Raw genomic sequence first — 22,035 nt, 5'->3', positions numbered from 1 at the left:
TAATTATGCACAACAGGTAACACTGATGAAAGTAAAAGCATATGGCTTCAGGCCCATCAAAGTTCAAGTTTACAATTAGAAAGTGCCAGAATGAGAAAAATGAAAATTTCACAAAAAAATGCATAAATTTAATAAAAATGACAATCCAATAGAGCTGGTTTTCTAATATGAGCTGTATGTCAATCCTAAGAATCATTCTTGTAAGAATAGTTAAAAAAATAGAAAGTAACACTTTACTTTACATAATATTATTGGTGGCAGAGCACAAAGTAGGTTTTTTGCCAATTTTGATGCAACATTACATAATGATTAACTGTAATAATTACCAACAAATCTTAAATATCTACTATTAAAAACATGGACATTAAGAAAATTTGATTACCACTGGGCTTCATGCCCAAGGGAGCTCTAAGTCCCACATTGAAAATTGCAACATGTGAAAGATAAAAATTTTCACAAAAAAAACCTGTATTACTTCCAAACAATTAACTAATGAGACAATTTTTCAACTGAAGCTGTATTTCAGTCCTATGTTTCTTTCCTGTAAGTGTGAGAAGAGCAAGTGACATGGTTTTCCTTTCACTGCCACTATGCTTGAGAATTAAATTTGAGGAAAAAACACTTATACATATACAAAAAAGGCATAACTTCACCAAACCTTTACTGATCAAGCTTACTTTCAAAACTTAATCTGTATTTCAGTAACACTGTTCACTACTGTGAATTTCAAGACAATTGGCCAATCGATTTTCCTTAAAATGTGTTATAGGTGTTGCATAAATGCTGAAAACAAGTGAAAAAAACAGCAAAACTTTAAAAAAAATGCCCTGATCATGCCAATTTTCGAACTTTACTTGCCCACTATAGATATTCATCAGTTCTGTAAGTTTCAAGCCAAAAAGTAAAGCGGTTTTTCACTTATCGTGTTATCAGGGTTGCATATATGCTGAAAAAAGTGAAAAAACAGCTGACTTCCATAAAAATGTTCCTATTATGCTGATTTTCTAACTTGACCTGTGTATTATGAATATATATCAGTTCTGTAAGTTTCCAGCCAAAAGGTAAAATGGTTTTTCAAATATTGTTATCAGTGTTGCATAAATGCTGAAAAAAGTAAAAAAACTGCATAACTTCCATATAAATAGCCCAATCATGCTGATTTTCGAACTTGACCTGCGTATTATGAATTTTCATCAGTTCTGTAAGTTTCAAGCCAAAAGGTAAAACGGTTTTCCACTTATCATGTTATCGGTGCTACATAAATGCTGAAAAAAGTGAAAAAACAGCATAACTTCCCTAAAAATGGCCCAATCATACTGATTTTCGAACTTGACCTGCATATTATGAATTTTCATTAGTTCTGTAAGTTTCAAGCCAAAAAGTAAAACAGTTTTCCACTTATCGTGTTATCGGTAAAAGTGCACGACGATGGCGACGACAGCGATGACGGCAACAACAGACTCAGGTGATGGCTACATGTACAGACACATCTGTGTCTGTACATAATTAGATTACATTGAAAATCAAAAACCTGCAGTGCACGGAAAGTTGAGGAGCACTCTGCCGAAGTTAGTCATACATGAAACTTTGTTACACAACACTATATGCTTGTGACGTTATTAAATTGTGGCATTATTGCTGCTTAAATAACAATTTTTTTTCCACAATTTTTACTCTAATGTATTAAAAAAAATTAAGAATACACTTACCGACAATTTTGAGGAAAGTTGTCATACGCTCAAAGACGTCATCATCAGGGTTGGCCGGGTCTCCTTGGTCCACCACAGCCTCACAGGTGTAGAACCCTTCATCCTGCCTTTGGAGATTCCTGATCACAAGCTCCCCAGACTCTTTGGACACACTTATACGGGAATCCTGAGAGATGTCATGGAAGTCGGAAGAATTGCGGGAAGACCCCTGCAGCACAAGAATTAAGTTGAAATTTATTGTTGATTTCTCACATCATTTTCTTTCTATACTGTCAATAACCTCCATTTCTATATAGATAATTAGCTTTCAGTAATTCAATCACTTCCAGTACAAAAAAATCTTCATTTCACAATATTTGCCTGAGAGGATTCATTACATTTGGTGCAATACACCAATAAGTAAGCATTCATGTGTGACCTTTTACCCCAAGTACGGGACCATTCCCACAGATATTTGGATCGATCTATCTCCATGGGGAGTCTCAATAAATTGCTATCAAACTAACCGGCTTAAAAGTCCACCTAGTAAAACTATTGAGGGGGTGATTATCTTTACCCCTCGCTGATTTGGCAGGCGTGACAGACATTTGAGCCTCTTGAGCTGATAGCAATGAAGCATGAACCCCCATGGAGTTAGGTCGATCCAGATGGATCAATCTAAGTATGGGAACCCAGTCTTAAATTTCTCTGAATTTTTTTTTCAGAGTGTAGATTTAAACTGATGATCATCACTGTCTTTGCTATTCTTTTAGAAGGACAATTTTTAAAGCAGAGATTACTATAATATAGTTTAAAAAAAAAACAAAGTGGCAGAAAACCCCCACTCTTCCAAAGGATACTAACCTTGAACCATTCGTAAGTAATGTTGTGTCTTCCAGTTGTACTGCAGAACATCCTTACTTCCTTCTTGAAAAAACCTACTGTGTTCTTTGGCTTGGGGGGCACTAGAATTAATGAATGAACCAGAGGATCAGAGGGGTGATACCGCCTCTGGGTATTGTACCACCAGCTGGAGTAAGTGCATTCGTATGGAAAAGCAAAAGAAGGGACACCACCTCCAGTGTTGTGCTTGACAAGCTCTACAAAATGCAGTAAACAATATTTTTGTTGAAAATTACCATTTAAAACGAAATCATGGAGAAAAGTAAAAGTTTAAATCCAAATTTGTGAAGTGCTGTTCATGGCGAAAAGTAGGCCAAAGGTCAATATCAAGATCACAGTTACATTGCCAGTATAGGACTTCTTATTCAAGTTCAATAGTAAATATGAGCACACGAACGAAACAGGGTGCCTCGATATGAAACCAGACAACTTTTGTGTTTTTAATCTCCAAATACTAAAAAAAATCAATTAAGCTAATAAATAGGCTAACGTTAAGAACGTATTATATCGTTTGTTTTATATTAATTATTATTAAAGATCATAATAATAAACAAGTCGCATTTCAATGTACTCCATGCTATGACCTTTATTTAAAAATAGTAATTTTTACGAGATTACAAATTGTATCGCATTGTTTGGTTCCATTGCCTCGCTTTCAAAAATTGGAAAAAGGAGCTCCAAAATCGTAAAACGAAGTTAAAAATTTTATATTGACCGAGTTCCCCCACTGTTAAGAATATCCTCGCAGCATTATCTGCAGTTAGCCTTCCTACGATTTTCAATGTATTTTGCAATATAATTTACAATCCTCCAGATGAAGAATTTTATTAATCAAGAGTGGGGGAGGGGTGGAAAATCCCTCTGGGGCCACATATAACACTACAAATGCGAAGGGAATCCCCCTCACAATGACGGCAAAAGCAATGTAAATCAGGAAAGTCCGATGGATTTGCTTTTAAAAACATACAATCAAAAAAATATTTCTAATATAATTTCTCAAAACAACACCAGAAAGCAAATTAAATCAAATCAACCAGACGGTAAACACCGACAGGCTTTGTTTCACCATTTGTTTATTTCAAACAGCGCATGCGCAGTAGTTTGAGACCTGTGCTGTAAATATGGGCATTTCTCTGCCAGTTTTCGGAGTTATAATGGATACATATCCAAGAAAAGTTGCAAAGTTCAGTTCATGGTGAATAGTATAGGTCTAAGGTCAATTATAAGGCCACAGATTGTCAGTATATGGCTTCTAATTCAAGTTCAATAGTAACTGTGGGCATATCTCTGCCAGTTTTGGAGAGATATATGGGACTGAAACCTTGCAAAGTTCAGTTCATGGTGAATAGTAGGTCAAAGGTCAATTTCAAGATCACATATTGCCAGTATATGACTTCCTATTCAAGTTCAATAGTAACTATGGGCATATCCTTGCTAGTTTTGGAGATATTACTGAAAGAAAAATTGCAAAGTTCAGTCCATGGTGAAAAGTAGGTCAATTTCCAATTTCAAGGTCACAGTTAGATTGCCAGTATATAAATTTCCATTCAAGGCCAATAGTAAATATGCCAGTTTTGGAGATACAAAAGACGGAAAGTACGTTGCAAAGTTCAGTTCAATGTGAAAAGTATTAGTAGGTCAATTTCAAGGTCACAGTTAGATTGGCAGCATATGACATCCCATTCAAGTTCAAAAGTAACTACCCAGCGGGCAAATTATGTTGTTTTAACATTGAAACAATGTTGAACCATAACGTTGATAATATGTTGGATTAACATTGGATTTGAAAGTTGACTCAACCTCAGATAAAAACGTTGTATTAATGTCAGATAACAACATTATATCAACCCCAGTTGTTAGACAACATTCTTGCATGAAAAGACATTAAAATGACCTGAAATGTTTTTATTTTTGGTACAAAACACAGGTACACAATTATAACGTACACTGTAAAAATATCCAAGTGCCTGCTTTGTCTGATTTTTTCAACACATTAAACTCCTAAGCATGTTTTGCACCTAAGCATGGTACACCCTTTTAGCCTGGATGTGTTAAGCAGGACATGTTTGATGGCTAAATATATGTAGGGTATATATGTATGGCCTTTAAGTTAAAATTTCCAAGCCTTATATATAAATATATTGTAACGATTGACGAACTTTTAGCCCCATAAAATGGAAAACAACTCGCTGCTGATATCACTCGATAACAGGAAGTTATGTAATGTAATTAGAATGATTCATTAACTGTAATTGGAGGCCAATTTACGGTTATTTTAATTAATTGAAATTGACTTTTAGTTATGTTGTGCTTATAATTGCCGTTAAGGACACCATTATTTGGCTAGCTGAATTTTAGTAGTTGACGAACTGAAGAATGCCTTAATTTTACTCACAATCAAATATGGCACACGCCCATATAAAAGGGAGTGTAAAAGCAGAATGCAGCAGTCAGATACTTCCAGTATCAAACTCACCACACCTCTCAGTAGCAAAGCTCTGTAGTTACTAGAGGATTCTGTAACTGACAAGTAGCTATTTTTGGTAGTGTCTTGAGCGTAATTGTAGTATCGGTGTTGATGGTATTTAGTTTTTTGCCCAGCACGTGTGTCACGGGTCTATCCTTGGATCCTCAAATATCATTGGACGACTGCATGGAGTGATGACGTCATAACACAATGACACAAAAACATCGGCACATCTAAAGCAATGCTGAAGTGAATTGGCAAAACAGTGCTGCAATACTTCAAATAAACAAGGCAGCAAAGCTGTCAAATGTACAGACAAAAAGCAGGAAATAACAAAATAGGCTACTGTCAATTCTGATGCAAAAGTACATTATGTTAAACTGCAAATTCAACATCAAATTTTAATTATGCTCAACAGGTAATACCAATGTAAGTTAAATGTGAAAAAAATATAAGGCTTCAGGCCCATGGGAGTTCAAGTTCACACTTTGAAAATGTAAAACTTCCAGAAAAAGAAGTCAATTAGACTGCTTTTCCAACTCAGGCTGCATTTTAGTCCTGTATTTCTTTTTTGAAAGTTTGGCAATCATTAGTAACATGGTTTTCCCATAATGGTCATCATGGCAGCAGCACCCAAAATTGTGTTTTCTTCTATTCTGATGCAATATTACATAATGGTTAACAGCATAATGACAATCAATTTTTAATAACAAAATATATGTATCATGGATTTTCAGAAAATGTGACTAGCCTGGGTCTTCAAGCCTGTGGAACTTCAAAGTCACACCTTGAAAATGCCAATATGTGAAAAATTAAATTTTCACAAAAAAACTGTTTAACTGGCAGATTGCATTGCCTACTGAAGCTGTATTTTAGTCCCATGTTTCTTTCCTGTAAGCACAGTAAGTGACATGGTTTTTCTTAAAAGGTAATCATGGGAGCAGTGCCCAAAATAGGTTTTTTTCAAATTTTGATGCAATATTACATGTTTAACAGCATAATGACCATCAATTTTTAATAATAAAATATTAGTATCATGGATATTCAGAAAATGTGACTAGCAAAGGTCTTCAGGCCCATGGAACTTCAAAGTCACAACTTGAAAATGCCAAAATGTAAACAAGACGGCACTGTTCTGAAATGTTTTTTTCCCCATTTTTAACAATTTTTAACATAAAATAAAATTAACAGTTTACTGCCATTTTTATATGATCAACTAAGAAAATTGATGAGATGAGAAAAATATCAATAGAGCAGTGTTAAATGTCCAATTTCTTCCATTCTGAGATTCTGAACATAGTGAATGATTGAATCTGACAAACTGCAATGATATGAGTTTATTTCCATTTTTGAAACTTTATTACACAATACACGATAACATGTTTACCATCATTTTTACAAAATCAACTAACAATGTTGTAAAGATGCAGGAAATGTCAAACAAACACTTTCAGGTATCTTATTAGTTTAATAATGAGACTGTTAACATGCCTAAAAACTGAATCTGAGGAAATGTGAAAAAACAGCATACCTTCAAAAATAATGGCCCGATTATGCTGATTTATGAACTCAACCTGCATTTTAGTAAAATTGACCACTCCTGTGACTTTCATGACAATTGGCCCATCTGTTTTTCTTATATTGTGTTTACAGTGTTGCATATATGCTGAAAAGTGTAAGAAACAGCATAACTAGTAAAATAGTGGCCCAATCATGCCGATTTTTGAACTTGACCTGCGTTTTAGTAAGATTGATTACTCCTGTGAGTTTCATGACAACAGGTCTATCGGTTTTCCTTGAAATGTGTTAACAGTGTTGCATATATGCTGAAAAGTGAAAAAACAGCATAAATACTAAAATAGTGGCCCGATCATGCCGATTTTCGAACTTGATCTGCGTTTTAGTAAGACTGATTACTCCTGTGAGTTTCATGACAACAGGCCTATCGGTTTTCCTTGAAATGTGTTAACAGTGTTGCATATATGCTAAAAAGTGAAAAAACAGCATAAATTCTACAATAATGGCCTGATCATGCTGATTTTCAAACTTGACCTGCGTTTTATGAATATTAGTCAGCTCTGTAAATATAAAGCCAAAAAGTAAAACTGTCTTCCACTTATGGTGTTAACGCTGAAAGTGCACGGCGACGGCGACGGCGACATGATCGGCGACGGCGACGGCGACGACAGACGCAGGTGATGGCAATATGTACAGACACATCTGTGTCTGTACATAATAATGAGACTGTTAACATGCCTAAGAATTGAATCTGAGGAAATGTTAAAAAACAGGATAACTTGTAAAATAATGGCCCGATTATGCTGATTTTCGAACTTGACCTGCATTTTAGTAAGATTAATTATCCCTGTGAGTTTCATGACAACAGGTCTATCGGTTTTCCTTGAAATGTGTTAACAGTGTTGCACATATGCTGAAAAGTGAAAAAACAGCATAACTACTAAAATAGTGGCCCGATCATGCCGATTTTCGAACTTGATCTGCGTTTTAGTAAGATTAATTACTCCTGTGAGTTTCATGACAACAGGCCTATCGGTTTTCCTTGAAATGTGTTAACAGTGTTGCATATATGCTAAAAAGTGAAAACACAGCATAAATACTACAATAATTGCCCAAACATGCTGATTTTCGAACTTGACCTGCGTTTTATGAATATTCATCAGCTCTGTAAATATAAAGCCAAAAAGTAAAACTGTCTTCCACTTATCGTGTTAACGATGAAAGTGCACGGCGACGGCGACATCGACGGCGACAGGGACGGCGACAGGGACGGCGACGGCGACGACAGACGCAGGTGATGGCAATATGTACAGACACATCTGTGTCTGTACATAAAAAAAATGTTAGAAAATAAACACAATATTGACTAAGAAAACAAGTAGCAGAAATCAAACATTGTTTGTGCAAGGGAATCAGTTTTTTTTTAATGAATACACTTCATTAGAAAATGAATTGTATGGTTTTCTGTTCTACAATGCTGCAAGCTCAGTAGAGCTCTTCTATAGTTCCCTCTTATTCGATTATAAAAAGACTCCCATGTTTCTCTTGCCCTAGACTTTAATCTGAACTGTGAAAGCGTATATAATTTAACATACATTTGTGTGCTAGGTGTTTAGATTTCTTATCAAATGACAGTTTTACTTACATGATTTACTCCCTCCATATAATTACTATGCAGATTCAATTGAAATTCGTCTGAAAATTGGTTTCATAGCTATTTTCTGAAATCAATGATCTAAAGCCTTTCACATTTTTTTGTCTTAGCAATAGTTATATCGTTTTTTTTTTTTTTTTTTTTTTGCACATTTAATTCTAGATAAAATGAAAATTTAGAATGCGCTGTGATAATGAAGTACTGTACAAAGGAATATGAGCAGTGCCCTTCCATCTAGCTGTATTTATGTTCCATGTTTTGCAACTTACACCTTTGTTTTGTAAACATTTTCAAGTAACCCAAGCAAAATGTGAATCCAAGAATTAAAACGTTTCTCTGACTGTATATATAACAAAATCTTATGTTAAAGCTAGGATAACTAATTCCTAGCCTGTAGGCCTATTTCATGTAATATAAGAATAAAGCACAATCGTTTTTGTCATCATTTGTTGATTTCTTCCGTATAATCAAAATTAAAACTGCATAATTTTATACAGAAAAAATGAGCGTTTCTGACCTCGACATGTCAGTGTAAACAAAGTGTACTGAACGCACCGCAAGTAAGCACGTGCATGAATGCCGCATTTTGATACTTTGTATCAGACGCTTCATTTTACTTGACAACAGTGTTTACGATGTCACATATTCATGTCATATTCATTACATAGATAAATAATATTCAACACGTTTAAAAATACTTTTATTTTTGATATTTAAGAAATAATAAAAAATATAATAAAAATAATAGAAATAATAAAAAATAAACTAAATAATTGTATTGAATTGTTGACATTACGTGTACCTTCAGCATTGCTTTAGATGTGCCGATGTTTTTGTGTAATTGTGTTATGACATCATCACTTCATGCGGTCGTCCAAAGATATTTGAGGATCCAAGGATAGACCCGTGACACACGTGCCATGTTAACTTTTTTAGAGACAAGTCGTCAGATTCTCGCAACGAGTTTCACGTTGTTTCTAGTTGATTCAGTTGTTTCCAGTTGAAAGTTGATGTAAGTTGACATAAGTTGATGTAACTTGGGGTTGGAATGCGCATGCGCGAGCAGTAAGGAGGAAATTTTAAACGCTCTCTAGAAATGTATTTCTAAATCAAATATTAAGGAGAGGGAAAGGAGAATCGAAGCGATTATATGGTATAATAGACCCACTGGACTATGTGAGTACAAACAGTTTTGTGTTTACGCGACATGCGAATGTAATATTTGACGTGTTTGTTACCCGTCTATCACAAGTGCTTTCGGCCATTACTACGCCATCTTGGTCTTTGTTTGAACTCTGAGATGACCTTCGCTGTTTATAATGCCGTCAGAAAATAAAAGATTCTATGCTGTAGCGGCTGGTAGAAACATAGGAATCTTCCTGCAATGGTCAATGGCGCAACAAAGTACAAACAAATTCGCCGGGGCCTGCCATAAAAGCTTTAATTCACTACAGGATGCAGCACTATTTCTGGACTCGTACGGGATTTCCAACGGTCGTGTTTTTGTGGACGAAGATACCAACATTAGCCTCCATGAATACAGTCCTACTTTATGTACCTTGTCAGCACTTGAGGGGAGCTCTAATCCCATAGATCAGACCTACGATGACTTGGTCACCCTAAGCAGACCGGATCAGGTACACTCCTTTTTAGATGAAGGGGAAGCAGACCCTATTAATGATGTTATGGAAATACCTAACCCTTGCTCTCTTTGCAATCGAGAAGAAGATGAACACATGATACAATGCAATGACTGTAAACTGTGGTTACACTATAAATGCACTGAACTACCAGCATACCAATTATCTATTCTCACGCAATCAACACGGAAATTCACTTGCATCTGTTGTGTTAAAGTTGACATTGAGATTGTTAAAGCCCTTAGTGCAAACAAACAGGATAGAAGTAACAAGATCAATATGGCTACACAAACATTGGCTTCACCTAGCACTTGTCAACACCCACAGCCAACAGTGGACAGCAGGAAGCTTAATTATGCGCACATAGCAACACAGTCAACGGTCATATCCTCCTCTGTTACAACTCATGCCCATTGTCAAACAGAGATTGTGAGACCCAAAGTTCTACGGGATGGATCCACGCAAACTGCTAATCTCTTCTCAACCAATGAGACATCATCACAAACAATACATGAGCCAAAACCTAGAACTCATGAAAAATCCTGCCAAGCCACCAGTGAGACAAAACCCTACCTGGAAAATGAACATGCAAACTGCCTCAGCTCTATTCGAGAATTGGAAACCAAACTAGTGGAAAAACTGCACTACTCCATGAAAGAAAATTATGATCTCAAAGTTGCACTCATTAAGAAAGATCTTGACCTCACACAGAGTGAGAACGCAAAACTCCATAAGGAAATTGACCATCTCACAAAGGAAAACAAAAGACTGGCAGCTGAGCTGAGACAACACACGGAAAAAGCCTCCAAACCAGACACTGACCTAAAACCCATCCTGGATAAAATTCACAAATTACGCACAGAAACGGAGCAAACAGCCAAAGACAGACATGTGAAATGGCAGAATGAGAAATCTGACATTCTCACTAAGGTTACTGAGTTATGGAAAGCTGTAGATCTCAGCAAAGTCAAAGCTAATGATGCCCTAATGAAGTTGGAAAAGCTAGACGAAATACAGGATAAACTGTCTGACTCACAAGATAAGCTGTTTCAATCACAGCACAAGCTTGAAAATCTAATTGAGGCCCAGTGCAACACGAATAGCTTAGTAGATGCACATAAGAAAATTGATCAAGTCCAGAAAAGACTTCAAGAATTGTCCACCCCACCAACTAATGTGAACTCAAAAGAGAGGCCCCTCAACTACACAGAAGCAGTGGCTGCCTGTACATCAAGCCCAACATCAACACCACCAACAACCCAAGGAAAACACGGTGCCTCCTCATCTGAACCCACAACATCTCCCTTGACCCCCACCATCGGGCACAGCCATCCAAGGACACCAGTGGCTACACAAGTGACTACTGCCGCTCACCAGCAGAAACCTTCAGTCCTCATACTAGGAAACTCTCACACTGGTAAACTAGACAGAAACAGACTGGTTCCCAAAGCAAATGTGTCCATTCAAAGAGCTTACACCATTAATGAAGCTGCCAACTACCTCACCACACATCACTCTGCTAAAGCTGACTGTCTAGTACTGCATCAAATCACGAATGACATCAAAAATGATAACCCATTTAATGTAGCAAACAACATGGTTAGGCTTGCCAGTACACAAGCAACCAAGAACCCACATACCCAAGTTGTGATTTCATTGGGACCACCCCGCGGGGATAGCGTTGAACACAACACCAAAACTGAGATCTGCAATGCTCTTATCAAACAGGAAATCAGCAAAAGTAACACCCCCAACCTACATTTCTGCGACAATTCAAACTTTCTCCGTAATGGAAACATTCAAGGCCACCTTTTGGCTGATGATAGATATCACCTGTCTGACCAGGGTACGCGTTTGTTTGCCTCTAACCTCAGATCCAAAATAGAGACCTCTCTGAACATTCCCAGACGTCTTACCAACAGAGCCAGGAACACTCCACATCGACCTCAGAATAATAAATGAACTAACATTATGCACACAGCTAATTGTCTTGAATAATCTCAAGCTGTGATCATGCCTGGTCGTGTTAAAAATATTATTTATTTATTTATGTTATATATTTATTTTATCTTATTTTATTAATTTATTAACCTATCTATTATTATATATATATATATATATATATATATATATATATATATATATATATATATTTTTTTTTTTTATTTATTTTTTTTCCCACCTAAATCAATCACTGAGTTTAAAATAGCCTGTATGTTTACACATACCTGTGAACACTAAGTATAGTAACATGTTTATGTACGTTACATACTAATATTTATGTATGCAAAATTAAGCTACACCTCACCTATTAACTGTTCTGTATATATATATGCTCTCTCTATATATATTATGTGTTCCAAGGCTTTCATACTTTTCTTTACTCATTCATTTTTTTTTTTCTTTTTATAAGCTCATACAGTATTGATGTTGTTAGCTGGTGAAATATAGTATATTTATACATAGCCCTTTGTATTCTCCGATCCCCATCTCCATCATATTGTAAATGCCATCCTTCAGTCAGTCGAATCTGCGCATCGGTTCATGGAATATTGATGGTCTACACAAAAGAATTGCTAATGAAAGAACCTCCAAGTTTGATTTTGAGGAGTGTTACTCTTTACTCCAGTCAGTCGATATTTTTTGCCTGTCAGAGACTCATTGCGAAAATACTGACAATCTACTTTTGCGGGATATCACATCGAGTGCAATCTTAGGCCCAGGTCCCCCAAGTCCCCAAAAGCATCAGGGGGTCTAGCTGTTGGCATTAAAAATGAACTTCTACAAGGAGTAACCTTCCTCAAGATCACCTGCTCTGAATTTATGTGGTTCAAACTTTGTAAACATTTCTTTGGTTTAGAACAAGATCTGTATATATGTAATGTTTATATTAGCCCTGTAGGTACAAACTTTAGCTCTACTAGAGAGGATATTTTTTCACTTATTGAAACTGATATTGTTAAACTGTCATCCTTAGGTAGTTGTGTTATACTAGGAGATTTTAATGTGAAAACTGGCACTGAACCGGACTATATAGTGCACGATAACAGTGACTTGCACATTAATGTGGGCTCAGATTATATCTCAGACTCAGCTTTAACTAGAAAAAATCTCGATCAGCACAAAATTGATGCTCATATGGTAAGAGTCCATTAGAATTATGTCAAAGCAGTGGTCTTAGAATTGCAAATGGAAGAGTCCTAGGTGACTCTCAAGGTAATTTTACCTGTTTCAGCCATAGGGGAAGCCCAAGTGTGATTGATTATCTACTGTGTAATAGTTCTATATTGTGTAACCTGGAATATTTCAGGGTACACTCTCTAACTCCACTGTCCATCCACTGCATGATTTCCTGCTCACTAAAAACTGGTATGTGCCACTACCCCGACCACAGTCTGCCACAAGACCAAACACATGACCTCCCCAGCAACTATCAATGGTCAAATATCATAAAACAAATTTGGTCAGCCTCACTAGAAACTCCAGATAGCCAGACAGAAATAAATAAATTCATATCTTCATATTCACTTAATAAGGACATGGACATTGACCAACTCACCAACAACTTCTATACACTCCTTACTAATCTGGCCTCTAAAGCAGGTTTCACTAAAAAGAACAATAATAAGAAAGCTAAAAAACGTAAAATGAATAAAAAATGGTTTGACACCAACTGCAAGGAAGTATCCAAATCACTCAAATCTCTAAGTAGACAAATTCGAAAAAATCCCCAAAATCAACACCTCATACAAGAATACAATAGGCAAAAAAAACAATACTCAAAACTACTAAATAAAAAAAGAAACGACTTTCGTAACCACATTTTCCACAAAATTGAAACCCTCGAGAATTCTGACCCCAAAACATTTTGGAACCTCTATGACCAGCTATGTGAGAATGAAAAAAAAAGTAACTGTAACCCTATACCACCCCACTTATGGTGGGAACATTTTAATAATCTCATGAATAGAAGTCTACAACATGAGGACCCCAAATTTGAATCCCTAATTAATGAATTCTTTAATGGTATTAAAAACGGTACTTTCAATGAACTTGACTACCGACTTACTGTAAATGAAATAAAAAAGGCTTCTACAAAACTTAAGAATAATAAATCCTCTGGCCCAGATGGCATACCTAATGAAATGATCAAAGAGGGTATTCACAGACTGGCAGCCCCCCTGTGTATTCTCTTCAACCACATTCTCACAAATGGAACATTCCCTACACTTTGGAGAACAAGCTTTCTAACAGTTATACACAAAAAGGGTGACAAAACAGATCCTAATAACTATAGAGGAATTGCTGTCACTAGCAATATCTGTAAACTATTCTGTCTAATCCTGAACAACAGACTCACAACATATGTAGAAAAACACAATATCATACCCCCAAATCAAATTGGTTTTAAAAAAGGAAGCCGCACCAGTGACCATATTTTAGTATTAAAAACCCTCATAGATAAATATGTTAAAAGGGCCTCTAAATCCAACCTCTTTGTTTGCTTTGTTGACTTTTCCTCTGCTTTCGATACCGTGTGGCGAAACGCCCTGTTCTACAAACTGACAAGGGCAGGCATCAATGGGAACTTTCTAAGAACCCTTCGTAATATGTACTCATCTGTGCGTTTTGCCGTCAAATGCAGAAATAGCATAACAAATAGTCTCTCGTCCTCTGTTGGTGTTAAGCAAGGCTGTAATCTCAGTCCACTCCTCTTTAATCTCTTCATAAGTGACCTGCCCTCAATTTTTAACAACAGATGTGACCCAGTGTCTCTGAATAATCAAAAATTAAATTGCCTATTATATGCAGACGATCTAGTAATTATGTCGGAAAGCAGTGCAGGTTTACAAACTGCAATAAATCAACTTCAGGCCTACTGCAAAAAATGGAAGCTACTAGTGAACATCACTAAAACAAAAGTCATGATATTCAATAAATCTGGCCACAAAATCCAGAAACAAATTTTCAAGTTTGGCAATATACCTCTAGAAATCTGTAGTGAATACTGCTATTTAGGACTTGTCTTTACTCCATCTGGAAGTTTCACCAAATCCCTTGAAATACTCAAATCAAAAGGGGGGAAAGCATTTTTCAAAATCCGCAATAAATTATTCACCAGCCCAGTGCCCATTTCCATGAAACTTTTTGACTCACTCATAGCTCCCATTCTTACCTATGGCTCTGAAGTTTGGGCACCATACTTTGTCAAAAACTCAAGTAAAGACAGCTACTTCCTAATTTGTGACAAACTTTCCATTGAAACCTTACATCTCAAGGCCTGCAAAACTATCCTAGGTGTTAACCGAAAATCTCCCTCACATGCTGTCCGCGGAGAACTGGGCAGCTTCCCAATACTAACCACTGCCTACACACTGGCCCTCAAATACTGGCACAGCCTCCAATATAAAAAGCACCATGACACCACCTCCTTAGTTACTCATGCACTTCACGAAAATGAAAATTTAAACAGACTTAACACCTCAACCTGGTCAACCGGCATTAAAAATACACTGGCGCTCATTGGACGCCCTGACATTTGGGAGGACCCTTTTAAAATATCCATGACCGCACTCTCTTCCATAATAAAACCGCTTATCCAAATCTCTTATAGTTCGGCCTTTAAAGCTCACCTAGCATCCCTGAACACGGAGGGTAAAAAATTACGTACCTACAGTACCTTCAAAAAAGATTTTAAAAGAGAAATATACACACAGTTAATCCACAAACCCAAATCTACATTCCTTTGCAAATTCAGGATAAGTGCCCACAATTTGGCAATTGAAAAGGGGAGACACATGAATCCTAAAATACCCATAGAGAAAAGGCTATGCACGGTGTGCAACATGGGGTCAGTTGAAGATGAGTTCCATTTTATGATGATATGCCCCTCTTATGCTCCACTAAGAGCCATATTCCTTAACCAGGTTAAAGATATACTGGGCAGTGCAGCCCCTGAGTCCATCAGTGACCTTTTTATTACCGTACTGCAATGTAATGATTTTGATATTGCAAAATGCACAACTAATTTTCTTTATGATTGTTTTAAAGCTAGGGATATGAAAATTGCATCCATGCTGAATAAAACCTAGATTAACTGACGATGCAGTTTTCATATCCCCCTAAATAATAGTTAGTTTAATATAAGGTTTAGTGTAGCCTATTCTAGTTGAATCAGTTTTTTTTTTTTTTTTTTTTTAAATTATCCCTATATTGATCTTTATTGAGTAGTACATGTACTTTCCCTGCTTTAGTATAGACATTATATATAATGTATATCAAACTGTATATGGTAATCACTCTGCGGATTACTTCTTGTATTTGTATTTGATCATGCCCGGATGTAGGGCGATTGTCAATAAACTTCTGATCTGATCTGACTTGATGCAAGACGATACACAGTACCATTTGTTACCAGTTGATGTTACCAGTTGATGTTATATATCGTTGACAGTTGAATAAAATTGATTGACACCCGCAACAGTGAAACTCGGAGATCTAAAGGTCAAAGGTCAAAATGGACGTGCAACAAAAAATAGAAGACATAGAAACTGCCAGTTTATTTAGCAGTTTGAGCACGAGCTCAACTGAAGCTCGCTTGAAAGCGAAGGCAAAACAGATGGCCATTGAGGCAGAATTGGCATCTTTTGAAGTGAAGAAACATTTGGACGAACAGGAATTGAAACTGAAACAACAAAGGGAGAAACTCAAGTTGGACACTGAAAGAGCAAAATTGTAAGCAGAGGAAACTGCCTATGCTGAAGCTGAGATGGAGACCAGTGCCCCAATTTCATCTACGAAACAGGACATTCAGGTAAATTCCGCCAACTTGACTCAAAACCAGAGTAGTCATGATGTGATTCATCATTTAGTGAACTCTATACAAATTCCTAAAGTTGAAATAGACAAATTTGACGGAGATCCTCTTCAGTATTGGAATTTTATCAAAACTTTTGAAAATAGTGTGGAGAAAGAAACTGTGGATAGCGGCGCAAGACTAATTCGTTTGCTTCATTATACCAGTGGAAAAGCTCATGGTGTAATTCAGTGTTGTGCTGTAATGAACCCTGAAGATGGATATAAGAAGGCTAAAGCATTGCTTAAGGAAAGATTTGGTTCAGCCTATACTATTACAGAGACATGGGTTAAGAAAATCACGACAGGCCCAGCCATAAAGGCAAATGATGTTACAAAATTGAGGGATTATGCCGACGAGTTAAGAACATGTGCTGAAACGCTTGAAGCAATGGGAAATTCCTCAGAGTTGAGCACACAAAGCTCACTGGTCAAAATCATTGAACTTCTCCCTGGTTATTTGCAGCACAAATGGAAACAAGAAGTACGTAAGATAAGAAAGGAAGAAAGGTGCCCAGATATTAAAGATGTCACTGCATTTGTTGTTGAAAATGCAGAAATAGCAAATGATCCAGTGTATGGTGGCCTAGCACATGTGAAAAGGAGTGACAGTCGCAGTGATTCACAGAGGCGACCCAACAACCGATGGAGTTACAGTATTACAGCTAGCAGTTCACAACTTAATGGTGACACAAGAAAATCTATTCAGTCACCATGCATTAAGTGTGGCAGCAGTCATTCATTATTTGGGTGTACAGAATTCAAAGCCATGAAATTGCCTGAGAGACTCAAATTTGCCAATGACAACAAACTGTGTTACAACTGTTTAAAGCCAGGACATTTCTCTGAGATGTGTAGATTACAACGTACGTGCTCAGTGCAAGGGTGCAATCAAAAACACACTACCCGTAAATTCTTGCACCAGGTGAAGCCAACTGTTACAAGGGAACCAGTTCATGAAGATTTATCTCACATTCAGACAGGGTTAAACCAAGGAGTTATAACAGAAGGAGATTACACGCATGGGGGCGGAGCCCGTATTACGGTCTCTCATTGGTCGGAATGAATAGAACCCAGAGAACAATGGATGCCTATCTCTGTTACGCTTAATTGCTACTCTCGTTTAAATCTCGTTTGTTAGTATCTGTGCCTTCGTCTGTTGATTTTTGAGGACAGAAACAGAAACGGAGTCCCAAGTTTCTAAAAAATGAGAGAAATACAGAATTTATATGATATTACGTTGGACAAGGTTTTCAAAAAACAGGTAAGTGCTTTTAAATGCATAACTACACGAAATATGAAGATAAATTGCAACTTTTATGTCGTAGGGTCTCACTGTGTAAGTGTCCAGCTTCACGTTGATCTCGCGAGGTGGTGTGTGGAGAATAAATATTGCACGAAAAATATTTCCCACTCATAACAAGTGCCTATAAATATAGTATCAGATGAAGAAAGTTTGGTCTTTATACAGTTGCAATTGTTAAGTAATTTGTGGCAATAGCAAAGAATAAAACTTAGGTGCACTTTCAGTAGCCGAATAACAAGCAGATGCTTAAGCCGCCATCTTGTTAATATTTCGAAAAAAAAAAAATTACTCCAAAAGACATTTTCCTCCTACTTTTTGAAACTTGTGTCACATGACAGTCATAAAATTTAACTAATTGTTATGTGTGCAACACACTTGCTTGAGCAGTATTGTTTTTTTTTGCGATTTTACATGTGGTCTAGCTTGGATACGACAATTGACAATTTTCATGAGTTCCGATCAGAAAGTGTTACGCTTGTTATGGCCAAAAGCCTTACCGCTTTTTGTACTTTTCAAATGCAAGATTATAAAAAAATTTGGTGTGTTTAGATTCTTGAACATCTTGGTCGTGGCGTGGTATATATTGCATGGATACTGCTCCAATATTTCTTGAAAAAAATAACCCGATTTGTTCAGAATACCAATTTTTTACTCTAGTGTTATGGGTAAATGTACCATTTTGGCCTTTACCTTTTTCATGTCTAAATCTAAAAAGACTTATCATGACAGTTGGTCATCATTTTTCTTCTCACCATGGTGGGTGGCTTTGGAGTGGTAACTTTGTTGTTAATGTAAAGTGCTCAGTTTTTTTGACTGGAAAATTTTGCCTCCACCCGGCATTTTCCATCATGGCGGTCTAACAGGAAGTTTGACTTCACAGTGTCTTTGGTATAGTTATTTTTAACTTATTTAGTCTTCTTTTTACATATATATGTTTTAATTCATATTAAACCTTTGAAAAAAGAACACACATGAATCCTGGTGCTTCTTAATTTAAAGTCTTAAGGTTTTAAGTTCACCTAGGCTCCACCAATTACTTTACCTGTTATCTCACTACACATCTCTCTTTGAGTCGAGGTGTGTAAGACACACTTTATTGTGTAAGACACCTCTATAATTAAGGGGTACTTGTTTCTCTACTTAAATTATACTTCACTACTTTGGCATGTTAGGTGGCAAGCTTGGATGTTTCAGTTCATTTTAAGAAAGAAGCTTTGCCTTGGTGGTTACAAAAGAATAGAACTCTATTAAGGTTTATTCATTACTTGAAATTAAATATTTCATCTTGTAGTGTTGAAACAGAAATTCTCTCAAAATTGATAATGAATTTGACATGCATATCTTAACACTACTCAAGTTTTTTTTTTTCTATTATAGATATGGGAGAAGGCTGCACTGAATATATGAATTATGGTCAGGCTGGAAAAAATTAAAATATGTCAATTAAAAAAGGAGGTCAGTGTGTCTGGGGTAAGTTACTTTTGTCATAATGCCTAAGATGCATTAAACATTCACTAACAACAGTACCCTTTTTAATTTTTTTTTCAAAATACAACAACCTTGGGCATTTTCCTTTTAGCAACCAGCCTCTCTGAAATCCCCTTTTTGTCCTGTCAGAAGAGTAGGGACCAGGGCGGATTTAAATAATTTCTTGTAATAAGTACAATTTCTTTCAATTTCTTGGGGTTATTAGCTTGTGATCATGAATCTTGATGTTCTATATGAATTTAGTTGTAAATTGTTCATTTATGTGGTGAACATTATTTCAGTCAAGTCATAACAAGACACATTAAACTTCACTGCATAATTCCATAATGTCTACATGGATACTAGTAGTTCATAATGCTATTATTATGTTTTTTTTTTCTAACCTACAGGTTTCTCTCTTTTCTGAGTGGCATGGCATTAGCAAGGCAGAAGAAAAGGCCCTGAAGAAATTCTCACTTGAGTTGTCCTTTTTGGAGAAGAAACTGGATAAGACTGGCCAACAGAGATTGCATTAAATTAATAGTGCTCCTTTATGACATTTTAAAATATTTTCAGTCACCTAACTGACTCTATACATTGCAAAAGTGGACATACATTTTATGTTATTGTTACGTGGAAAAAAATTCAAAACCTATATATATAAATTGTTGAGTGCCATGGTATAACAGTCTACCTGATTGCCAGTGAAATTTCTGTTTCAGTGAAATTTCTTTAAAGCAGTCACTTACTGCTTACTTACCAGTTAATTTTTTCAGCTGTTACATTTTATAAATGTTCTTACTAAGTGTTGTCGTGATCTATAATAACCTTTTGAAAATCCCATGTTTTTTATCCTATTTGTAAGAATTAACCACTTCATCTTCTAGGATTTTTTTTTTTCATTCGGCCCATTAGATTCTCAGACCTTGCTGGCCTGTAAGTGGAATAGTATCTGGCACAGACTTGTATCAGCAAGACAGATAAAAAAGAATATAATTATTTCTATTTGCACGGTTGAAAAAAAATGCCATCATAGACTGCATAAAACTGGAAAACTGTAGCAACTTAATCATTCTTATGACTTCATTTATTACTGCTTATGTGTAAAATTTTTGTTTTTGTTCTTCTATTGATATAATAAAATGGTTTTACTCACAGATGCTACTTTCATGAGTATAGAGCGCTTGAGTATAGAGTTGACTTTAAAGATATTTTAAGTTAATATAGTAAATAATAGTTTGAAATTCAATATTCTCATCTTTATTTGTTTCACTTTAAAGAGCTCAGTGAATACTAAAATTTCTGATATATTTTGTACATAAATATATTTATGAATGAATAAAAATTATTCTTAATGTATAGCACTGTGCACTTGTTTACCGACAAATATGAACAGTGTTAGTACGTGTCAAATAATCCTGAAAAAAAGGGAAATTTCCAAGATAAAGAAATTTATAACGAGTATTCAGTAAACTGATGTGTCGTGGCATTGCCTCAACCTTGGATTAAAATTTTAATTAAATGCATTATAATATTAAAATTATACCGAGTGAGAGAAAAAATACTTTAAGAAATTTAAAACCAGACACAAAGCGTAGGCACTGTCACAATGTATATGTTTATGGGACCCAAGGGCAGGAGGGTCCAAACGTTAATGTATTAATATTATGTCCTTTGGCAGTGAGGACAGACGTTCACTTGAATGTCATTTTCACAAACCACAGTTGGGACGTTTTCTTTTGACTTCTCCTTGGTGATTTTTCACCGGGTTGTGCCATAAAAAAGCCATCTATCACCGACTAAAAAAAGCTCATGGCGACCATCCTCAGTCACCACCTTATAATCGCTTTCTATGATATCGTTCCCTTCCAGCACATCGTCCAAACAATTACCTGTGAAAAAAATCGTCAGCATACAGCGGCGCTTTGACATTTCTGATCTCGAATTCTAACGCGAAATAACGCATATGAAATTTATCTCCAAGCTGAGGAGAGCGACGCAGACGAAACCTTGAGACCGGAGGCCCCCCGTAGCTAGCTCCGCCCACCGTAACAGACATCGGACAATAGAAAGGCTTGCGTGTAATCTCCTTCTGTTATAACTCCTTGGTTTAACAGCATAATGACCATCAATTTTAATAATAAAATATTAGGATCACGGATATTAAGAAAATGTGACTAGCAAAGGTCTTCAGGCCCATGGAACTTCAAAGTCACACCTTGAAAATGCCAAAATGTAAACAAGACAGCACTGTTCTAAAATGGGTTTATTTCCATTTTTAACACTTTTTTCACATAAAACAAAATAAACTGTTTACTGCCATTTTTATATGATCAACTAAGAAATTTGATGAGATGGGGAAAATATCAATACAACAGTGTTAAATGTCCAATTTCCTCCATTCTGAGATTCTGAGCATAGTGAATGATTGAATCTGAAAAACGGCAATGATATGAGTTTATTTCCATTTTTGACAAGTTTACCATCATTTTTACATAATCAACTAACGATGTTGTAAAGATGCAGGAAATGTCAAA

At 36.1% G+C, this 22,035-nt stretch overlaps 2 protein-coding genes across 20 annotated transcripts in view; one reads left to right on the top strand and one right to left on the bottom strand.

Moving 5' to 3' along the window:
- Positions 1–22,035, bottom strand: part of LOC147759294 (fasciclin-2-like) — a 130,051-nt gene that overhangs the window by 10,717 nt on the left and 97,299 nt on the right. For all 18 annotated transcript variants that reach the window (XR_015331606.1, XR_015331603.1, XR_015331605.1 and 15 more), the window contains 2 exons: positions 2,553–2,653; positions 1,710–1,917 (listed from right to left, as the gene is read on the bottom strand). Coding sequence is in view for 12 of the 18 variants with exons in the window: in XM_086998496.1 (XP_086854622.1) it covers positions 1,710–1,917; positions 2,553–2,653 (309 nt within the window). In the remaining 6 variants the exon portion in view is untranslated. The remainder of the gene's footprint in view (positions 1–1,709; positions 1,918–2,552; positions 2,654–22,035) is intronic.
- Positions 12,934–20,857, top strand: LOC147759295 (uncharacterized). Of its 2 annotated transcripts, XM_086998506.1 has the most exons (3): positions 12,934–17,989; positions 19,409–19,501; positions 19,909–20,857. In XM_086998506.1, the coding sequence occupies exon 1, from the start codon at positions 16,640–16,642 to the stop codon at positions 17,789–17,791; it is 1,152 nt and encodes a 383-aa protein (XP_086854632.1). In that variant the 5' UTR covers positions 12,934–16,639; the 3' UTR covers positions 17,792–17,989; positions 19,409–19,501; positions 19,909–20,857. The 2 variants fall into 2 exon arrangements, with proteins under 2 accessions (XP_086854632.1, XP_086854633.1); XM_086998507.1 differs by lacking the exon at positions 19,409–19,501 and having other exon boundaries at positions 17,744–17,989; positions 19,909–20,655.

Source organism: Lingula anatina, unplaced genomic scaffold (assembly GCF_051362555.1).
Source record: "Lingula anatina isolate TDL-2025a unplaced genomic scaffold, LinAna3.0 unanchor82, whole genome shotgun sequence".
NCBI classification, from domain to species: domain Eukaryota; kingdom Metazoa; phylum Brachiopoda; class Lingulata; order Lingulida; family Lingulidae; genus Lingula; species Lingula anatina.
Note: the sequence above shows the minus strand (reverse complement) of the source record. Positions and strands in the feature narration are given on the sequence as shown.

Excerpts from the sequence above, each read along its gene's own strand:
- LOC147759295 (XM_086998506.1), top strand. The coding sequence starts at position 16,640 with ATGGAGACCAGTGCCCCAATTTCATCTACGAAACAGGACATTCAGGTA.